Source organism: Barbus barbus (genome assembly GCF_936440315.1).
Source record: "Barbus barbus genome assembly, chromosome: 40".
Lineage (NCBI taxonomy): Eukaryota > Metazoa > Chordata > Actinopteri > Cypriniformes > Cyprinidae > Barbus > Barbus barbus.
The window spans coordinates 22,273,544-22,292,247 of record NC_136718.1 but is presented as its reverse complement, the minus strand read 5'-3'; the positions used below and the strand labels follow the sequence as shown (position 1 = coordinate 22,292,247).

General features: G+C 35.2%; 1 protein-coding gene across 1 annotated transcript in view; it reads left to right on the top strand.

Annotated features, from left to right (window-relative positions):
• LOC306859385 (uncharacterized protein) overlaps positions 1–18,704 on the top strand; it is a gene marked incomplete at both ends in the record, with an annotated part of 53,340 nt that overhangs the window by 11,793 nt on the left and 22,843 nt on the right. The window contains 3 exons of the mRNA XM_079400399.1: positions 6,830–7,124; positions 7,272–7,391; positions 12,248–12,415. Coding sequence (XP_079256525.1) covers positions 6,830–7,124; positions 7,272–7,391; positions 12,248–12,415 — 583 coding nt within the window. The remainder of the gene's footprint in view (positions 1–6,829; positions 7,125–7,271; positions 7,392–12,247; positions 12,416–18,704) is intronic.

Below are 18,704 nucleotides of genomic sequence, written 5' to 3'. Positions count from 1 at the left end.
TTCGGCGTACCTCAGAGCTCTTATTATGATCAAAAGCCTTCATGCCTCTCAAATGTTAAACCAACCAGTACATGGTATGAGTGTCTCAGGGTGTATTCACAATACCACACTGTGCTAACTGAAAGTCCTAATGCTATACAATACATGTGATCAGTAATGTAACAACAGTTCAGCTGTTCAAAATGCTGTTGTTTTCCAAAAAGTAGTAGTATAGCGTGACAAAATGCCACTTTGCTGGCTTTTGTGTCACATTGTGTTGTGCACAGCTTTTATAGTCAAGTGACTTGAGGAATTAATGAAACACTCTCCCTTTCAAGTAACCCTAGGAAATTGCAAATTAAACACAAAAGAAGATATTTTGAAGAATGTGGGTAACCAAACAGATTCTGGTCCCCATTGACTTCCATAGTAATTTATTTTTCATACTAGTGGGGACCAGCAGCTGTTTGGGTACCAACATTCTTCAACATATCTTATTCTCTCTTCAACAGAAGAAAGAGATTCATACAGGCTTGGAACAACTTGAGGGTGAGAAATGACAGAATTTTATTTGTTTATGAACTTCCTCTTGAAATGTTTACAACCTTGTTGCTTTGGAACATTTTAGTTCTTTGTCGCCTTAAATCACATCATTTTTTCTACATCAGTTTTATTTTTAATTTTATAAATATATAAGGGTGTTTTTAGTTTATTGGTTGTTTTTAGTATAAATGAAACTGTTCCAGTTTGATGCTGTCGCACTAATTAGGAGCTGTTCATGCATGCATTCATTCAAAAATCCCAATTGCTTTTGTGCCAGAAAAATACTGTGGTTTGAAACAATAAACTATATGATTTGGTAGATATATAAAAGCGTGGGTTTAGTAAGATTTTTATTTTTTAAAGAAATTAATACTTTTATTCTGCAAGGACACTTGCAAGGCATTTATGCAAGGCATTTATAATGTTACAAAAGATTTTCATTCTTAAAAAAAGTTTTTCTTTTGAACTTTATATCCTGGATTCTGGACATAAATGTTTCATGGTTTCCAATCAGCACAACTGTTTTCAACATAAATAATAATTCATTTCTGTTACTTCAGCATTAAATCAGCGTATTAGAATGATTTCTGAAGAATCATGTGACATTGACGACCGGAGTAGTGATGCTGAAAATACAGCTTTGCATCACAGGAATAAATTACATCTTAAAATATATTCAAATAGAAAGAGTTTGTTTGAAATTGTAATAATTTTTCACAACATTAATGTTTTTACTGTATTTTGAATCAAAGAAATGCAGAATTGATGAGCATAAGACACTTCTCTCAAAGACATTAAAAACCCTTCTACTTTTTTTACTTTGTGTTAGCATCTTGTTGTATAACTTATTACTGTAATTGAATTACTTTAAATAGATTGTAACTTGAACTGGAAATAATATCAACATCATTTTCAACATTCCTTTTTCAACTGAATTTTTGATCAGACCGTCAAGAGGTGAATCATTCTTATGCTAAATATGTGTACAAATGCAAAGTTATAATTTTGCAAAAGAGGCCCCACCTATAGTTAAAAAAGCAGTTTTATTATTATATTTCATCTAAACAAGTTCAATTTATGACAGCAAACTTAGCCAATAATTTTTGATTAGCCTTTCCCCGTTCTGAACTGATTTGTCCTAAAGTGTATATACTGTATATATATATTTGAAATAGCATGAAGTAAGTCCGTTGCAAACATAGCATCTGTGTGAGTTAATGCAGGGTTATTCCTCCAGCGAGCGTGTGTTCCATAGATGGACGAGTGTTAATATGGGATTATGAATCCATGTTCTTACCTCACTTATTTTAAACAGTCTGACAGCTTGTGCAGTCATGTTCTGCTACGGCTGAGCGCTGCCATCACTGAATATACAGCTCCGGTCTGACGTATGCAAATGCATCTGTGTGTGTGTGTGTATTAAGGTATTTTCAGGGCTAATTTGTATATTTAAATATCCATGCTGTCAGATGCACAGCGGTACAGAGCTGGTGTTTGTGTGGTGATGAGGGAAAATGCACGATAATGAGGGATGATCAATGCACAGATTGGTTAAGACGGGTCCAGCAATGCATGCATTTCTACAGTATATATTTATATGTGTGTGTTTCTGCAAGAAACTATGGGTAATACAAGCTTGATGAATAATGAATAATAAGATTAATAGAATAGAATAGAATAGAATAGAATAGAATAGAATAGAATAGAATAGAATAGAAATAGAACACAAAAGGTCGGAAGCGCTATAAGAGTAGTTTTTTGCATCTTTTTGTTTTATTTGTATTGTTTTTATTAGTATTATTTTTTATATAGTATTACTGGACTTGAATTTTACAAGTTTATTATCAAATCATTGAAATATATTTAGCGTTTAGTTTGAGACTGCCATGCTATTATTTACAACATTTTTTCCATGTTAATATGGTATAATGTCTCAGATAGCCCTACCATTAAATAGAGCGATCTGTGAGTGGTCACTGGGCAAGTTTTGACCAAAATAAGCTGCAGCATGTACCAGACAGTCAAGACAAGTCTCTATCAATCTAGTATATGTGCACCACAGGGTACTGTCTGTACTTGCTGTATATTTGTGCTGAAGATATGGGAGTGTGTTTGACGTCTTGGAGTCTAAAAAGCAGTGTGAAAGTCTAAAAAGTACAGAGAAATGGGTTGGGAGAGAGTCAAAGAATTGAAAAAGAAAGGAAAAAGACAGAAAGTTGTCACTTTTTTAAGACTAAAAGCAGGGGGAAGATATTTTAGATGCAGGAGGAAAGAACCTAAGAGCTCCTTTAATCACAAGCTCCCTCAACCCACTTCAGTTTCCCAGCATGCCAAGCGTTAGTGTGATCACAGGATGGGAAACCACTGCAAAGCCTTCTTCTGACCACACACACACTCCTTCTGTACTGAAGTACTACTCCAAAAAGCTGTGAGAACAAGACAAAGATAAGACGGAGAAAGAGACCCGACTGAAGGATGAATAATCCCTTCAGCTCCCTCTAGCTGGCCGTCAGCTCACTTCTCTCTCTCACCCTGACCCAGCTTAGAAATAATAACTTAATTCCCGTTAAACTCTCCTCTCCTCCCTCACACACACTTACATACGCAGACAAAGGCAGAGTATTATTAGCTGTCGAAAACGTGCGGGCTTCCATAGGACTGGAAGATGGATGGATGGATAAAAATGACAGAGAGTTGTTAGATGAGGGTTAAACAGATGGACAAACAGAAAGACGGAGAGAGAGGGAGAGTGTGAAACAGATGGACAAAGAGGGTGAGAGGCAAACAGCTGAGAGGAGAAGATGAGGAAAACACAGATGGACATGTAGACTGCCATTGTGTATGTGTGTGGGGGTGAGGGGGAAATCCAGAAAACGGTTATGTCACAATACTAGCATACTGTTCATACTACAGTGCATCTGCAGTGTGCAGATAAACAGATATTGCCCACATACTGAAAGTAGCTTGATTGTACAATAGTTTAATGTTTTTTTTTCTTAGTAGCCTGCAGTGTTGGGGTTAAGAACTATGCATAGCAGCGATTCTACATTTGTTAAAGAGTTACTCCACCCTCATATATGTATGGGTATAGAGTATGGGTTACTCATTAATCACTTACCCCCATGTCATTCCAAACCCGCAAAAGCTTTGTTCGCCTTCGGAACATTAATTTAAGATATTTTGGATGAAAACCGGGAGGCTTGTGACTGTCCCATTGACTGGCAAGTAATTAACACTGTCAAGGCCCAGAAAAGCATGAAAGACATCGTCAAAAATGATGTTATGTCAAAATTCCGTCACCGTAATTTTACGAAGCTACATGAATACTTTTCACTGTTTTACAAGTTATTTTTTGTTTTCTTTGCGTAAAAAAAGTATTTTTGTAGCTGTAAAATTACGGTGATGTAATTTTGACGATGTCTTGCATACTTTTCTGGGCATTGACAGTGCTATTTACTTCGCAGTCAATGGGACAGTCACAAGCCTCCCGGTTTTCACCCAAAATATCTTAAATTGTGTTCTGAAAACGAATGAAGCTTTTACGGGTTTGGTACGACGAAGTAAAGGTCATATTACACACTGAGTCTGAAATTTTCGCACATTAAAAAATAACTTATGACTCGTTTTGTGGTCCAGGGTCACATATATAAATTAACCATTCAGTCACTACTTAAAAATTACAACGATAGTTTTAAATGTGTGGTTTGATATTATTTATGATATTATATTTTATTTGTTTGTTTATTTATTAAAATGCTATTGCTCTTAAAGTTTGCAAATTCTGCTAGTCAAATGAAAAGAACAATTAAAAGCATCTTTGTATGTAGCGTTGAAGGGTCCAATTCCTTTTAGTGCATCAGTTTGCACAGGTTATACAAATGAACCTTTTCAACAAATGAGTCGGTAATTTATTTGCATCCATAGCCCTGTTTCCACCGCAGGAACTTTCCCCAGGAACTAGGGACTTTGGGCCGGTACTCGGTGTGTTTCCACCACAGAAACCAGGGTCTAATTAAAGTTTCAGGTAACAAAAAATCCCTGCTCGCGAGGTAGTACTTTTTCAAAGGTCTTGGGTGCTGGACATGCTGATTGGTTGAGTTCACGCAGTATTGTATTGGAACCATCATCAATCATATTCGCATAATTTTTTTAAATATTGTTATTGTGTCATGAAATGTAGTTTTAGAAGTATTTCAGGCAATAATATAGGTTAGTTGTTTAAAACTCAAATCTGTGGTTTATTTATAAAGACAGCGCCTATTTGAAAATGTGCTTCGCCGATTTCGGAGACGTGAGCTCCACGCGATCAAAGGGCGCTCAGTGCTCATGTATACCACTGAGAGGAGCATACCCTCGGCTAGTCCTTCTGACATTTACCACTGGCTCTTATGTCTCTGCAGTGGTTAAACATAAGATGTAATTCGTTTTGGGTAAACGCAAAAGGCAACAGGTCTGGGGGGAAAAAAGTTCCTGGGACAAATTGTTCCAGGTAATTTCGGTGGAAAAGCGGCTCATGTTGTTTCAGTGAAGTCCTTATGCATTTTAGTTCTTTTTAATAGTCTTCTTTTAGGGTATATATATATATAACCATAAACTAATATCACCCATGATTTTTAATGTCATTATGAATCATTATTTAATCTGCCAAGCGTTAGAATGATTTTCTGGATTAAAAATGCAAAATAACCCTTTTAATCATTATTTATTTGCAGTGATGACAGGCTGTGTTATGTTTCCATATTTAAATTCAAATAGACTGTAGTATGCAGTGAGCATTGTGCAGCTTCTATTCTACTGTGATCTACGTAGCCAAAGCATGTTTGTTTTTACAGGTTTATTTGGCACATTCATGTTCATGTTCCTCACAGTTCCCCTCTGACTTTATTGGTCGGCTGAGCTAATGAATTTTCTGCCCGGCCAATCATCAGCCCCCTATCAGTCCAAAAACACCTGGTGTTCCTCGTATCAGGCACACTGGATATCTGGATACAGAGGTCTTTTTTAGCCCCTGGTGAAAGGTGCCCTTTCACAGTGATCCTGGATTAGTCTGCCTGCCCAGAGCTCAACCAGAGCAATTATAACTTTGTCGGAAAGTATTAAAAGGCAAATGCCTTTTTATTAGCAATGGCTGAAAAAATGAGGAAGCTGCTTATTTATTATGGCCAGTTTTTCCCGATATCATTTTTTTATACTCTGATATTAAATTTGTGTGGTTTGGCCTTAGAGGGTCTCAGCTACTGAAAACAACAAACACATCTCATTACCTCATGGAGTCATTTATTCACATGGAACCAGTTGGTCTCTTAAGTCATTATCTTCACGGGATGTTTTTTTAGAAAAAATATTAGCCAAGTGAGAAAATAGCATTAGATTTTGGTAACACCTTCTGTGGTGCCTGTGCATAAAATGCATTATAAATTTAGGGGATATTGTTCTTCATATCTCAAAGTCTACTTTAGATCTACCTGCAATCTTTCAGGTATGCAGCAAATATTTATGAATAAGAAATAAATATGTGTATGTGGCTTAAGCAATTTGTTTAAAAGTTTGGGGTTGGTAAGATTATTTTAATGTCTCTAATACTCACCAAGGCTTCATTTATTGTATGTGATCAAAAATACAGTACAAATGGTAATATTGTGAAATATTATTACAAATTAAAATAACTGTTTTCTATTTCAATATATTTCAAAATGTGATTTAAAATGTAAACCCAGTGCAGCCTTGCTGAATAAAATAATAATAATAATAATTATTATTATTATAAAAAAAAAAATCATACTGACCATACATTTTTAATGGTATATGTGCCAACAGTAATAAGCAGTGAAAGTTATATTTCTTTAAATCATCTTGAAAGCCACTACTATTAATATATTTATATTGAGAAAGATTATAATGTTGAATTTAATAATAGTTTTTAATTTATTTTTAATATTGAGTTTGCATGTTCAATCACCCCTAATATCAAATGACAGCACACATAAAAAATAATAGATAATATAAATATTAATATTACTGAATCACTTGCATCTTTATATGGTACTGATTCTTTAAGCATTCAGGAATAATATGTGTTTGAACATAATTTAATTATTTGTGCTAAAATATATTAATTAGCTGTCTTCAACCAAATTATTAGAATATAATACATTATATATGAAAGTATTGTGAAAACAGTTGGAATACACTGTATATCATATACGATTATCAGTGCCTTTTATACTGTACATACAGGCTTCATAAAAAATGGAATTTGTTGATGACTTTGAGAATTTTCTGACATATATTTTCTTCATTCCTCCAGCTTCATTCGAGTGTGGACAGAGGTGATGGACGAACCAAATACATATTAAAAGGTGAGGGGGCCGGTTCGGTGTTTGTCATTGACAGCAAAACGGGGAACATCCACGTCACCAAACCCCTAGACCGTGAGGAAAAGGACCAATACCGCCTTATCGCCACGGCAACAGACCGACAGACCGGCCGAGCCCTGGAGCCTTCATCCCAGTTCATCATCCGTGTGCAAGACATCAATGACAACCCGCCTGTGTTCCAGGGTGGCCTGTATAGCGCCACCGTCCCTGAGATGGCCAACATCGGTACTGCGCTCGGCTGCACACACACAAATGCCCTCTGACTGCTGTCAGCTGTGTTTGGAATAAAAGACGGAGGGTCACATGCTCATTGAACCTTGAGTTTGTCAAAAATATCTCTTTATTTCGTCTCTCCTCTCGCTCTTTCCCTAGGCACATCGGTTATTCAAGTGACAGCCACAGATGCTGATGACCCAACGTATGGGAATAGTGCCAAACTTGTGTATTCAGTGATTCAAGGCCAGCAGTACTTCACTGTGGACCCGCAGTCAGGTGTGTGTTTGCTTTTATTCTTTATGCTTAGAAATGCAATATTTTTCATTTTTAAAGGGTGATGAAATGCAGATTTTTTATTTTATGTCTCTGAAGATTAGTTTATAAAAGGTCAATTTTACATCAACGCAAGCTTGCGTCAGTGCAGACCCTCTTTTGGCATCAAAGGTGTGGTAAGTAATATTGACAGCTAGTAGTTGAAATAGGTACTGTGGTTCAAATTTGGCATTGCAACTGTTTTATTTGAAGGCAACATGACAGAGGAGGCATTCTGCACTGTGCTTTTTTAAAAACCATTCTTGAGTGCTGTATCTCGTTTTTTTAGATGCAAAGACACATTCTGTGTGAATGGTACCAAATGTTGTGTTTTCCACCAACTGGCAACCCATGGTGTCGAAATACTATTGTGTAAACTGGCAGTGGGTGGAATCACAAAGGCCAAAACAAAAAACATACATTCCGACATGGAACGCACATTTCAAAGTAGAATAACTGGCAGTAACATTGTCTATCAGAGAAACAATTATGTGAACTTGAGCATGTTTCTGCAGATATATTATACTATAAAATTACATATAGCACCTTTACCCAAATCTACTTTATTAAAGACATGCAGTGAAACATCAGTGATTTATTTTTGCGGCTAACCTTATAGGGATAGTTCACCCAAAAATGAAAATTCTGTCATTAATTACTCACCCTCATGTCGCTAACAAACCTGTAAGACCTTCGTTCATATTTGGAACACAAATTAAGATATTTTTGATGAAATCCGAGAGCTTTCTGGCCTAAAGTCTGCAATGTTTTTTTGCACCAAAACAGGTCCAATGTTTGTAAAAAAAAAAAAAAAAAAAAAAGAGTTTTCCACCCTTATTTTCACTTTCTGTGAAAAAATCTCAATTTTAAGGGGCTTTACCTCTTACAGAAACAGAAGTAAACACGTACTGCTGTGATTGGCTAGCTTCATCACACTGTATCCACACCCCCTCTTTTACAGCATGTCATGTGTTTTGATACTCAAGATGGCAAGCGTTGTGTTAGAGCCATATATATTTGAGCCCGAGGCAGAAGAAACTGAACAATGTAATGCAACCACAACGATTGCAACAGTCTGTCTCAGTATGGTAATTGCTTTCACTTGCTTTATTTTCGGTATATTGGTTTTAAAGTACTATTATTACTTGACGTTTTACAAAAGACGCTGCATGTGTGTGGGTATGTACTGATTGTATTAGCAACACTCAAATAATCATACACTGTCTTCATAGTGTTAAATTCTGGTTTGATGTTTAATACAAACATTTGTAAAATAAATGCAATTGCCTGCATTGTCACTAAGGACAAAACAGCCTATTGTGAAATGTGAAGAACTAACAAAAATGTTATATTTCAGTTGCTCAGGCACATCATTTAAAAGTAAACTTCAGCCATGCATTTCTAATGCTTGGCTCTTTAGGAAAGCTATGCAGAGTTTTTGGAGGTGCAGTTTCTTTACACCCACTGACAGAAAAACATCTGAGTTTGATGATCTGGCGCGATATCTTTATTCAACATCAATTTCGCTTTTGCGATTGATGGACAGACATGAGCTGTTCAGTACGCATCTTCTTGATTACATGAAGTCACGATTCTCCTGATTTCAAATCTGGGCATTTCATAAGGGTAGAAAATAATGTTAATAATATAGAATAATATTTTAAACTGCAGTTAGGTTTGAGTTCTGAACCTCTTATATGTGTAAGTATCAAGAACATGCATTGCTCCATTTCATGACCCCCTTAAGTAAAGGGTTATTTCTTCAAGAAGTTTGTTGGGCTGTTGTCCAGCAGAATCATTAGACACATGCACTCAGCTCATAACGTATCTGTCGAAGTACAAGAATAAGGTTGAGTGATGTTTGAAAAAAGAACTCGCAGCGGTCAAGTGAATTTATAAGAGCCCTGCGGGATGAGTCATAATGATTTTAAATCATCAAAAATGATCATGAGACCTAAAAACACAATGTTTTCACTGAAAAACAATTGAAAGGAATTTGGTTTCCTGTTGCATTCTGCAAAAGTTTTTATTAATTTGTATCCCATTTTCTAATCACTTCTGTTGACCATTCAATCGTTTTTTGAATAGTTTGTAATCGTTTTTACTATTCAATACTATTAACTATATTCTATTTACTACATAATGAAAACAGATAAAGTTTTCTTTTGTATTCTGTATTATTTTCTACATTCTATACGACTAGCAAGTGGACGTTGATGATTGAATTCTACAGTATTTTATTATTTAAATTATTCTATTTTCAAGATCATGAATATTGACTAGATTCTGTTCTATTTTTTCAAGGCTTCAGCACAAAAGAATAATTTTTTTTAAATTTGCTAGAAATATTAAATAATGAGTTTTTTATATCAAATATTTTGTCCATTAAAATGTTGTTTTCTTTACAAAAAATGCTTTATGTATTTATTTTAAATGTGTACACTATACGCTACCATTCAAAAGTGTTAATAATACTTTTTAATAGTAATAATAATTTATACTTTCATTTAAATAGAATGCATTAATTTGATCAAAAGAGAGTAAAGAAATTGTTCATGTTACAAAAGATGTCTATTTCAAATAAATGCTGTTCTTTTGAACTTTCTATTCATCAATAATCCTGAAAAAAAAAAAAAAAAAAAAAAAAAAAAATATATATATATATATATATATATATATATATATATATATATATATATATATATATATATATATATATATATGTATGGATGGATGTATGTATTTGATCCCCTGCTGATTTTATACGTTTGCCCACTGACAAAGAAACGATCAGTCTATAATTTAATTGTAAGTTTATTTTAACAGTGAGAGACAGAATTACAACAAAAACAATCCAGAAAAATGCATTTAAAAAAATGTATAAATTGATTTGCATTTTAATGAGTCACATAATTATTTGATCCCTTCGCAAAGCATGTCTTAGTACTCAGTGGCAAAACCCTTGTTGGCAATCACAGAGGTCAGATGTTTCTTGTAGTTGGCCACCAGGTTTGCACACATCTCAGGAGGGATTTTGTCCCACTCCTCTTTGAAGGTACTCTCCAAGTCATTAAGGGTTCAAGGCTGACGTTTGGCAACTCGAACCTTCAGCTCCCTCCACAGCTTGTCTATGGGATTAAGGTCTGGAGACTGGCTAGGCCACTCCAGGACCTTAATGTGCTTCTTCTTGAGCCACTCCTTTGTTGCCTTGGTCGTGTGTTTTGGGTCATTGTCATGCTGGAATAGCTATCCACGATCCATTTTCAATGCCCCGGCCCTGACGGTACATCATCCCTTTGATGCGGTGCAGTTGTCCTGTCCCCTAGCAGAGAAACACCCCCAAACCATAATGTTTCCAGCTCCATGTTTGACGGTGGGGATGGTGTTCTTGGGGTCATAGGCAGAATTCCTCCTCCTCCAAACACGGCGAATTGAGTTGATGCCAAAGAGCTGGATTTTGGTCTCGTCTGACCACAACACTTTCACCCAGTTCTCCTCTGAATCATTGGCAAACTTCAGACGGGCCTGTACATGGGCTTTCTTGAGCAGGGGGACCTTGCTGGCGCTGCAGGATTTCAGTCCTTCACGGCGTAGTGTGTTACCAATTGTATTCTTGGTGACTATGGTCCCAGCTGCCTTCAGATCATTGACAGAGATCATCATCCTCCCGTGTAGTTCTGAGCTGATTCCTCACCGTTCTCACAATCATTGAAACTCCACGAGGTGAGATCTTGCATGGAGCACCAGTCTGAGGGAGATTTACAGTTATTTTGTGTTTCTTGCATTTGCGAATAATCGCACCAGCTGTTGTCACCTTCTCACCAGGCTGCTTGGCGATGGTCTTGTAGCCCATTCCAGCCTTGTGTAGGTCTACAATCTTGTCCCTGATATCCTTGGACAGCTCTTTGGTTTTGGTCATGGTGGAGAGTTTGGAATCTGATTGATTGATTGCTTCTGTGGACAAGTTGTCTTTTATACAGGTAACAAACTGAGATTAGGAGCACTCCCTTTAAGAGAGTGCTCCTAATCTCAGCTCCTTACCTGTATAAAAGACACCTGGGAGCCAGAAATCTTGGGGGGATCAAATGCTTATTTGACTCATTAAAATGCAAGTCAACTTATAACTTTTTTGAAATGCACACATATACATTTATATATATATGTTCTTATATTTTATTTTTTTAGATCAAATGAACACAGACTTGGTGAGACAAAAACATAAAAAATTGATTAAAAAAACCTTCAACAAAACTTAGCAAACAACCTTCATCCTTATCCCCACAGATTCATGAACACACTTTTGCTGTGAAATGATGACATGGGCAAAATATTTTTGATTGGTTTGTATTTTTCAGCATATTCTGACTCATGCTTTCAAGACTAATATGTCGTTTTTGCAAATTCATCTATGTTCCCTAGCTAGATCAAATTATTTTGGTCACAAATCAGCAGGATCAGCAACAACAGTGTAGAATACATCACAGAAAACCAAAGATTTAAGTTTGCAAGGCATATGCACAATAAATAGATGTACAATCAATGTACAATATTCACTGGCATGTAAGAACAAGTGACAGTTCCATCTACTGTAATATCTGTCTGACCCATCAGAAGCAGTCAGATCTGTATTCTGCTAAAGTTTCTGTGAATGAAACTCAGGGCAGGACAGCAGTGTGAGGTGTAGGATGTTCAATGTAATTCCTTTTAATTCACTCCAGTTTTACCTAATTACCTTACTGGCATGAACGGTGCTTAGTATTGCCAAAGCAAAGTGATGTTTGCTCTGAGTGATCTGTTCCTGTCTCTGTCTCTCTCGGCAGGTATCGTACGCACAGCGGTCCCTGATATGGACAGGGAAGCTCAGGCGCAGTACCAGGTGGTGCTCCAGGCAAGAGACATGGGTGGCCATCAAGGGGGTCTGACAGGGACCACCACTCTCACTGTGCACCTCAGTGACGTCAATGACAACCCGCCCCGCTTCACTCAAAGTGAGTCACACATCCAGCCCTGCTCCAGAACACATCAAAAAACCAGTCTACTCTAGTCTGTCTACTCTAGTCTACTGTTCATTCTGTTGAACGTATTCTTTTCTGTTGTAATCTATTCTTGTAATCTGCTGTACTTTATTACACTGCTTATTTTTCATCTAATCTGTTCTAGTCTAGTCTACTGAGATTTTTTTTCTAGCTATATAGTCTGTAGTCTTGTCTGATCTAGTCTAGTCCAGGTTACTTTGTTATTTTCTAGTCTAGTCTATCTACTTTACTATTCTATGAAGGATCGTCTACTCCTCTATTCTATTCTATTCTATTCTATTCTATTCTATTCTCTATTTAATTTTATTGTAAGCTGTTCTAAACTAGTCTACTAAGCTTTGTTTTATTCTAATCTGGGCAGATTTAGTCTAGTCCAGTTTAGTGTACTGGGTTATGTTCTAGTCTAGTTTATTTCTAATCTTCAAAAATTTTCTATTCTATTCCATTCTGTTGTGTTTTGTTATGTTATGATCTGCTCTGTGAGGGATGATATCTAATCTAATCTACTCCACTATTCTGTTCTGTTCTGTTTTGTTATACTTTGTGAAGGATGATATCTAATCTACTCCACTATTCTATTCTATTCTATTCTATTCTATTCTATTCTATTCTATTCTATTCTATTCTATTCTATTCTATGAAAGATCATATCTAATCTAGTCTACACCACACCACTTTTCTATTCTATTCTATTCTATTCTATTCTATTCTATTCTATTCTATTCTATTCTATTCTATTCTATTCTATTCTATGAAGGATCATATCTAATCTAGTCTACACCACACCACTTTTCTATTCTATTCTATTCTAGTCTAGTCTAGTCTAGTGTTCGCTGTTCTGCTGTTTTGTCTGTTCTAGTATAATCTACTCTAATCTATTTATTCAATTGTATTATCTCATTTAATCTGGCCTAGTCTGACCAGTTCTATTCTACTTCACTGCACTGTTTTTTTGTTTGTTTTTTCTAGTATACTTGTTCTATTCTAATCATCTAATCCGGTCTGGTCTAGTCTAGTCCAGTCTACTCTGTCTGTACTAGTATATTCTAGTCTACTTAACTTTCTTCTATTCTATTTTAGTACATCACACTGTTTATTTTCTAGTCTAGTGTACATAACTTTGTTCTTTTCTAGTCATCTAATCTGTTTTAGTTAACGAAAACTAGGTTAGTATCATTAATTGACATAAATCTTAAAAGAAAATTAAACAAATATTAAATGAAAAAAAATTGAACGTTGCCTCGAAAACGAACTGAAATAAAATTAAAGTACTAAAATGACTAAAAACGAAATCTAAAATAAATTGTAGCTAAATAGAAATATTTAAAACAAAAAGAAAATGACAAAAGCACATAACAAAATAAACAAAAATTAAAATGTAAACTAAAAATATGAAAGCTCATTCAAAACTTTATTAATAATTACAATAGTGTGTAAATCATGTAAACACTTTTACTCTACTCTAGTATTATCTGGTCTACTCATAATCTGGTCCTGTCTAGAGTTCTCTGTTTTGTTTCAGTCTTAGTCTAGTCTAGTCTCATTTATTTTCCATGAGCTCTCTTTCAGAGCATACTATATACTCTAAATTCAATAACTATTTTGTTGTGAAGATCAAAGAGTCGCAGTGTGGGCTCCTTATATCCCCGTCAGCATACACGCTGTCCATTAGTTGCTCTAATGACACGCAGTGCACTGTTTGCTAACATCACAAGTGCTGTTTCCACATCCAGCAGGAAGAGATGTGGGCGTTCAGGTTTGTGTGTGACATGATGTAACCTTTTGAAATGGATTCATGCTTTATTTCTCTTCTACTTTAAATCACACTGGCCTATTTTCCTGACTGCACTTCTGTCCACTTGTTAGCCGCAGCGAGCTTATTACACGTGTACTATTCATGCTGCGGATGCCTTCTTATTGCAGTAATTGATTGACAGCTCAAAGACGTGAGTGGTGGTTTGGAGACTGTGGGCGTGATGTCAGAAGATGACACATGAGGGACCGACTTGCGTCTGCTGTATTATATTCTGTGTGATTGGGATGCGATCTTATCAGTCGTACACTAGAGAGTCATGACGTACACAATTACTTAGCTGCATAAATTTAATCGCCAGTCTGAACTGTTCGAAATGGATTATTTCCCTAGAAATGTGTAATAACGTTAGCTGAATATTACGGCGTATCATATCTGTTATGCTTCAATTATAGATTCACTTGTGTTCATCGACTCTCTGAATCAATCTCTCGAATCACACGCGCTCAAACCAACTGTTGTTTGTTTCTATTATTTAAAACAACGAAATGAAGCTGAAATAAAATAAAATCTCAATATAGAGTAAACTGCTCTTTAAAAACTATAATCATAAAGACAATGTGGTGAAGAACTCAGATGTAGGGCATGCTCGGAAACCAAAGAACAGAGACGTTTCGATGCTTGAGGAGGCAACATACCAAATCGTATGTGAAAATATGTGATCTTTTGAACAGGATTAATAATTGGTAGATTAACCGGATTAATTCATGAAACTTTTTGAGATTTGTTCAATCACATTTTTCACCGTGACTGCTGATTCATACTTCAAACTCCATAATAGCCCCATAGGTTTGTGATTAAGCAAGCAGCAGCTTGACAGTGAAAACGGTTTAAAACCCAATGAAGTGGTGAATTCACCTCGTCTCACCAGCTGCTTGAAATTCTGAATCCCCAAACACTGCATCCAACTATGCAAGAGCACCATCTTTGAATTTATGATGAAATGGTAATGTATTTATGTTATCATGTTTACAATATGGGAAGTAAATATGAAGGGACTTTCATAGACTAACTAGCGCTTATGGCTTTTTTGATTAATGGGGTTACAAAAAAATAAAAATAAGACTGGTAAAAAAATAGTTGCAGTTGGTAATTTCTGCACATTTTAAAACCATTAAATTACTCTTAATGGGGAGTGTAATTCACTGACCCCTGGTCACCCAAGATTTTTTTAATATATAAAAAACTTTATGAAGTTTGTAATATATGTAATAAAGTTTTAGTGTGGCAAATATCAAGTAAAAATCATAAAGTAATAACTTCATTAAAACCCATTTCTGCGCAACCCATATCAAATATTAAAATATTAAAACAGGGCATGACACACTTGGTCGTGCTTAAAAATGAACCTAAAATAAGTTTCAAATGGCTAATTAAAAATCGGATAATGGAAAAAAGAGCTAGAGCATTAAATTGAAATATTTTTTCCCATTTTTCTTCATTTTAATTAAAACTTGCAGTATGGGTCACTCCAAGTTTATTTATTTTTTATTCTTGTTCAGGTCTTGCGGTTCACTTAGCACTTATAACAGGACACACTTCTATTTGGATTCTCTTACGGAGTTCGTATTCTGATCCTGTACACAACACTATAGGGTCAGTCAGAGGGTCAGTTTCTTGGACCACTCTCTTGCTTATACTTAGTTGTGTGTATGTGTATAGGTAGCCTATATACTATATAACGGAACATTATTTATCACTAAATAAATAAATAAATAGCCTATAAATCTACAATCTGACAAAAAATGATATTTGCAGTTCAGTGATTCAGAATGATTCAAACCAGTAAATAGTATTTTTAACTGTTCATTAAAAAGAATCCCTCCTAAGAGTCATTTGTTTGGGGGTTCATGCAACATTAGTCACCCTCTGTGTTTTTGCTTCACTGAAAAGAACTGACATAAGATTCAGGGCTCGCAAAATGTCAAAATCCCTGGTAGCCCTTTGGGCAGGTACTCTTCAGATTTTGGTAGCCCAAATAAAATAAAGAGCATAAACGTCAATCAAAAACATTTTCAATACACAAATATCAATGAATATCAAGGAAAGAGTTTTATTTGACTATTTACAAGGTATCTGCAGAATTCTTAAAAATCTATTTAAGGCAATTTTAAAAATTATTTCTTATAGCATTTAATGTATTTAAAAATGTCTAAGGCCTTAAAAACTCTTCAGTTTAGTTGTATCAAATTTAAGGACCCGTGGGAGCAATGTTCCCTCTAATTTTATTTCTTGCTGAGCAAAAGTTTTCTCTATTGGGCGGACATCTCGGGCACCTGAGCAAAAGCATTCTTTATACCAGACCTGTACAGCACGCACACAAAAACGTGTGTAACTTAACTTTAATGTACTATTTATATTTGACCCTTGATGTAACTAAATGATGTACATTCCAGGTTACCTGAGAAAACATTTTTACTGTAGTTCAAAAGTTTGGATCAATAAAGTTTTTTAAAGAGGTTTCTTATGCTATTATTTTTATTTCTTATTGCAATTTAAAATAATTTGAATATACTTTAAAATGTAATTAATTCCTGTGAAGCAAAGCAGTATTTTCAGTGTCACATGATCCTTTAGAAATCATTCTAATATGCTGATTTGTAATCAATGTTGGAAACATTTGTACTGCTTTTTTTATACTGTATTTTTTGGGACCAGTGATATTTTTAAAATATAAAAAAATTCAAAAGAACAGTGTTTTGTCAAAATAGAGTTTTTGTGTTACAATATAAAGTATTCAAAAGTTTGGGGTCAGAACATTTTTTTTTTTCTTTTTTAAAGATACTTTAAAAAAGTTTAAAGAAAGTTAAATAAACTTTATCCAGCAAGGATGTGTTAAATGGATAAAATTGATAGTAAAGACTTCTATTGTTAGAAAATATTTCTATTTTGAATAAGTGCTGTTCTTTTAAACTTTTTATTAATCAAAGAACCAAAGAAAAAAGTAACACAGATTCCAAATAAATATTAAGCAGCACAACAGTTTCAACACTGATAATAAATCAGCATATTAGAATGATTTCTGAAGGATCATGGGACACTGAAGACTGGGGTAATGATGCTGAAAATCCAGCTTTAATCACAGAAATAAATGCTATTTTAAAGTATAGGTATTAAAATAGGAAACCAATTATTAGAAATTGCAATAATATTTCACTATATCACAGTTTTTTTCAGTATTTTTTAAATGAATACAGCCTTGATGAGCAAGAGACTCAAAGTCAAAAACCTGATAAATAATTGACCTTGTTTTTGAGGCTATAATATAGGCATAATATATTATCAAAACAAACTATTTAAACTAATAGAATAGAATAGAATGGAATACAAACTGAAGCAAAACTTAAGCTGATATCTGTAAGTTAAATATAAAAAGCGTGAACATGACGTGAAAAACGTTCTTCTATAGCTGTCTAAACATCGTTATGAAGTACAGTTTGTACAATACTCTTGTGTGTGGCTGTACATGTTTCAGAGTTTTCTTACCGTTCTTTGCCCATCCTCCGCTATTTCCAGCACTTAATCAAGCCACTCTTCTTTAATACATGAGGACGTATTATTTCACGTCATTGTGTTTGCGTTGTCTCTCGTTTTGAGCGCATCGCAACTATTGAAGTATTCAGTTTCTACAGCGACTCATTTGGTGCATATCGTTCTCTTTCTATGAAACCTGTAAACGGCATTCACCGGCTCTAACTCTGTCGTGACATCAGCTCTATAGCGGTTTGCCCGAGCATTGCAATTCTTTCCCTTTTACTGGCGGCATTCAATCAAATGGCTTCCCAACTCATTTTTGTGCGCACGAGGCACATTATTTCTTCTGCGCGGTCGCTCAGCTTAGAGGGAACATTGCATGCGAACCCTGTATTTAAGGTAGGAAGACCCAATAGCCCCGGGACGTGCGAGCCCTGAGATTTGTTCTTTGGGGATTGGACTACTGTGGTCGCGCTGCCGCTGTGTTTGATTCACTATAAAGAACCAAGTTGTGATAAATTTATGTATGTATTTGATTCACAAAAAAGAACCGGCATAGTTGTTATAACTACTTTGTTAATATTTTGAGTTCTAAGCTTTGTTTAATATTTAAGTTTAATTTTAATTTACGTTTAGTCATTCAGCAGACGCTTTTATCCAAAGCGACTTAAAGGGATAGTTCACGCCAAAATGAAAATTCTGTCATTAATTAATCTTCAAAATGGCTGAAGACGTAACTCGGGGGAGAAGAATGGTTGAGTGAATTGTTATTTTTGTTTTCTTTGCGCAAAAAAAAGTATTCTCGTAGCTTCGCAAAACTGAAGTTGAGCTACTGATGTCACATGACTGATGTATTTACTACGTTCCTGGACCTGGGAACATTTCAGTTGTGTTGCTGTCTATGGGAGGGTCAGATAGCTCTCCGATGTCATCAAAAATATCTTAATTTGTGTT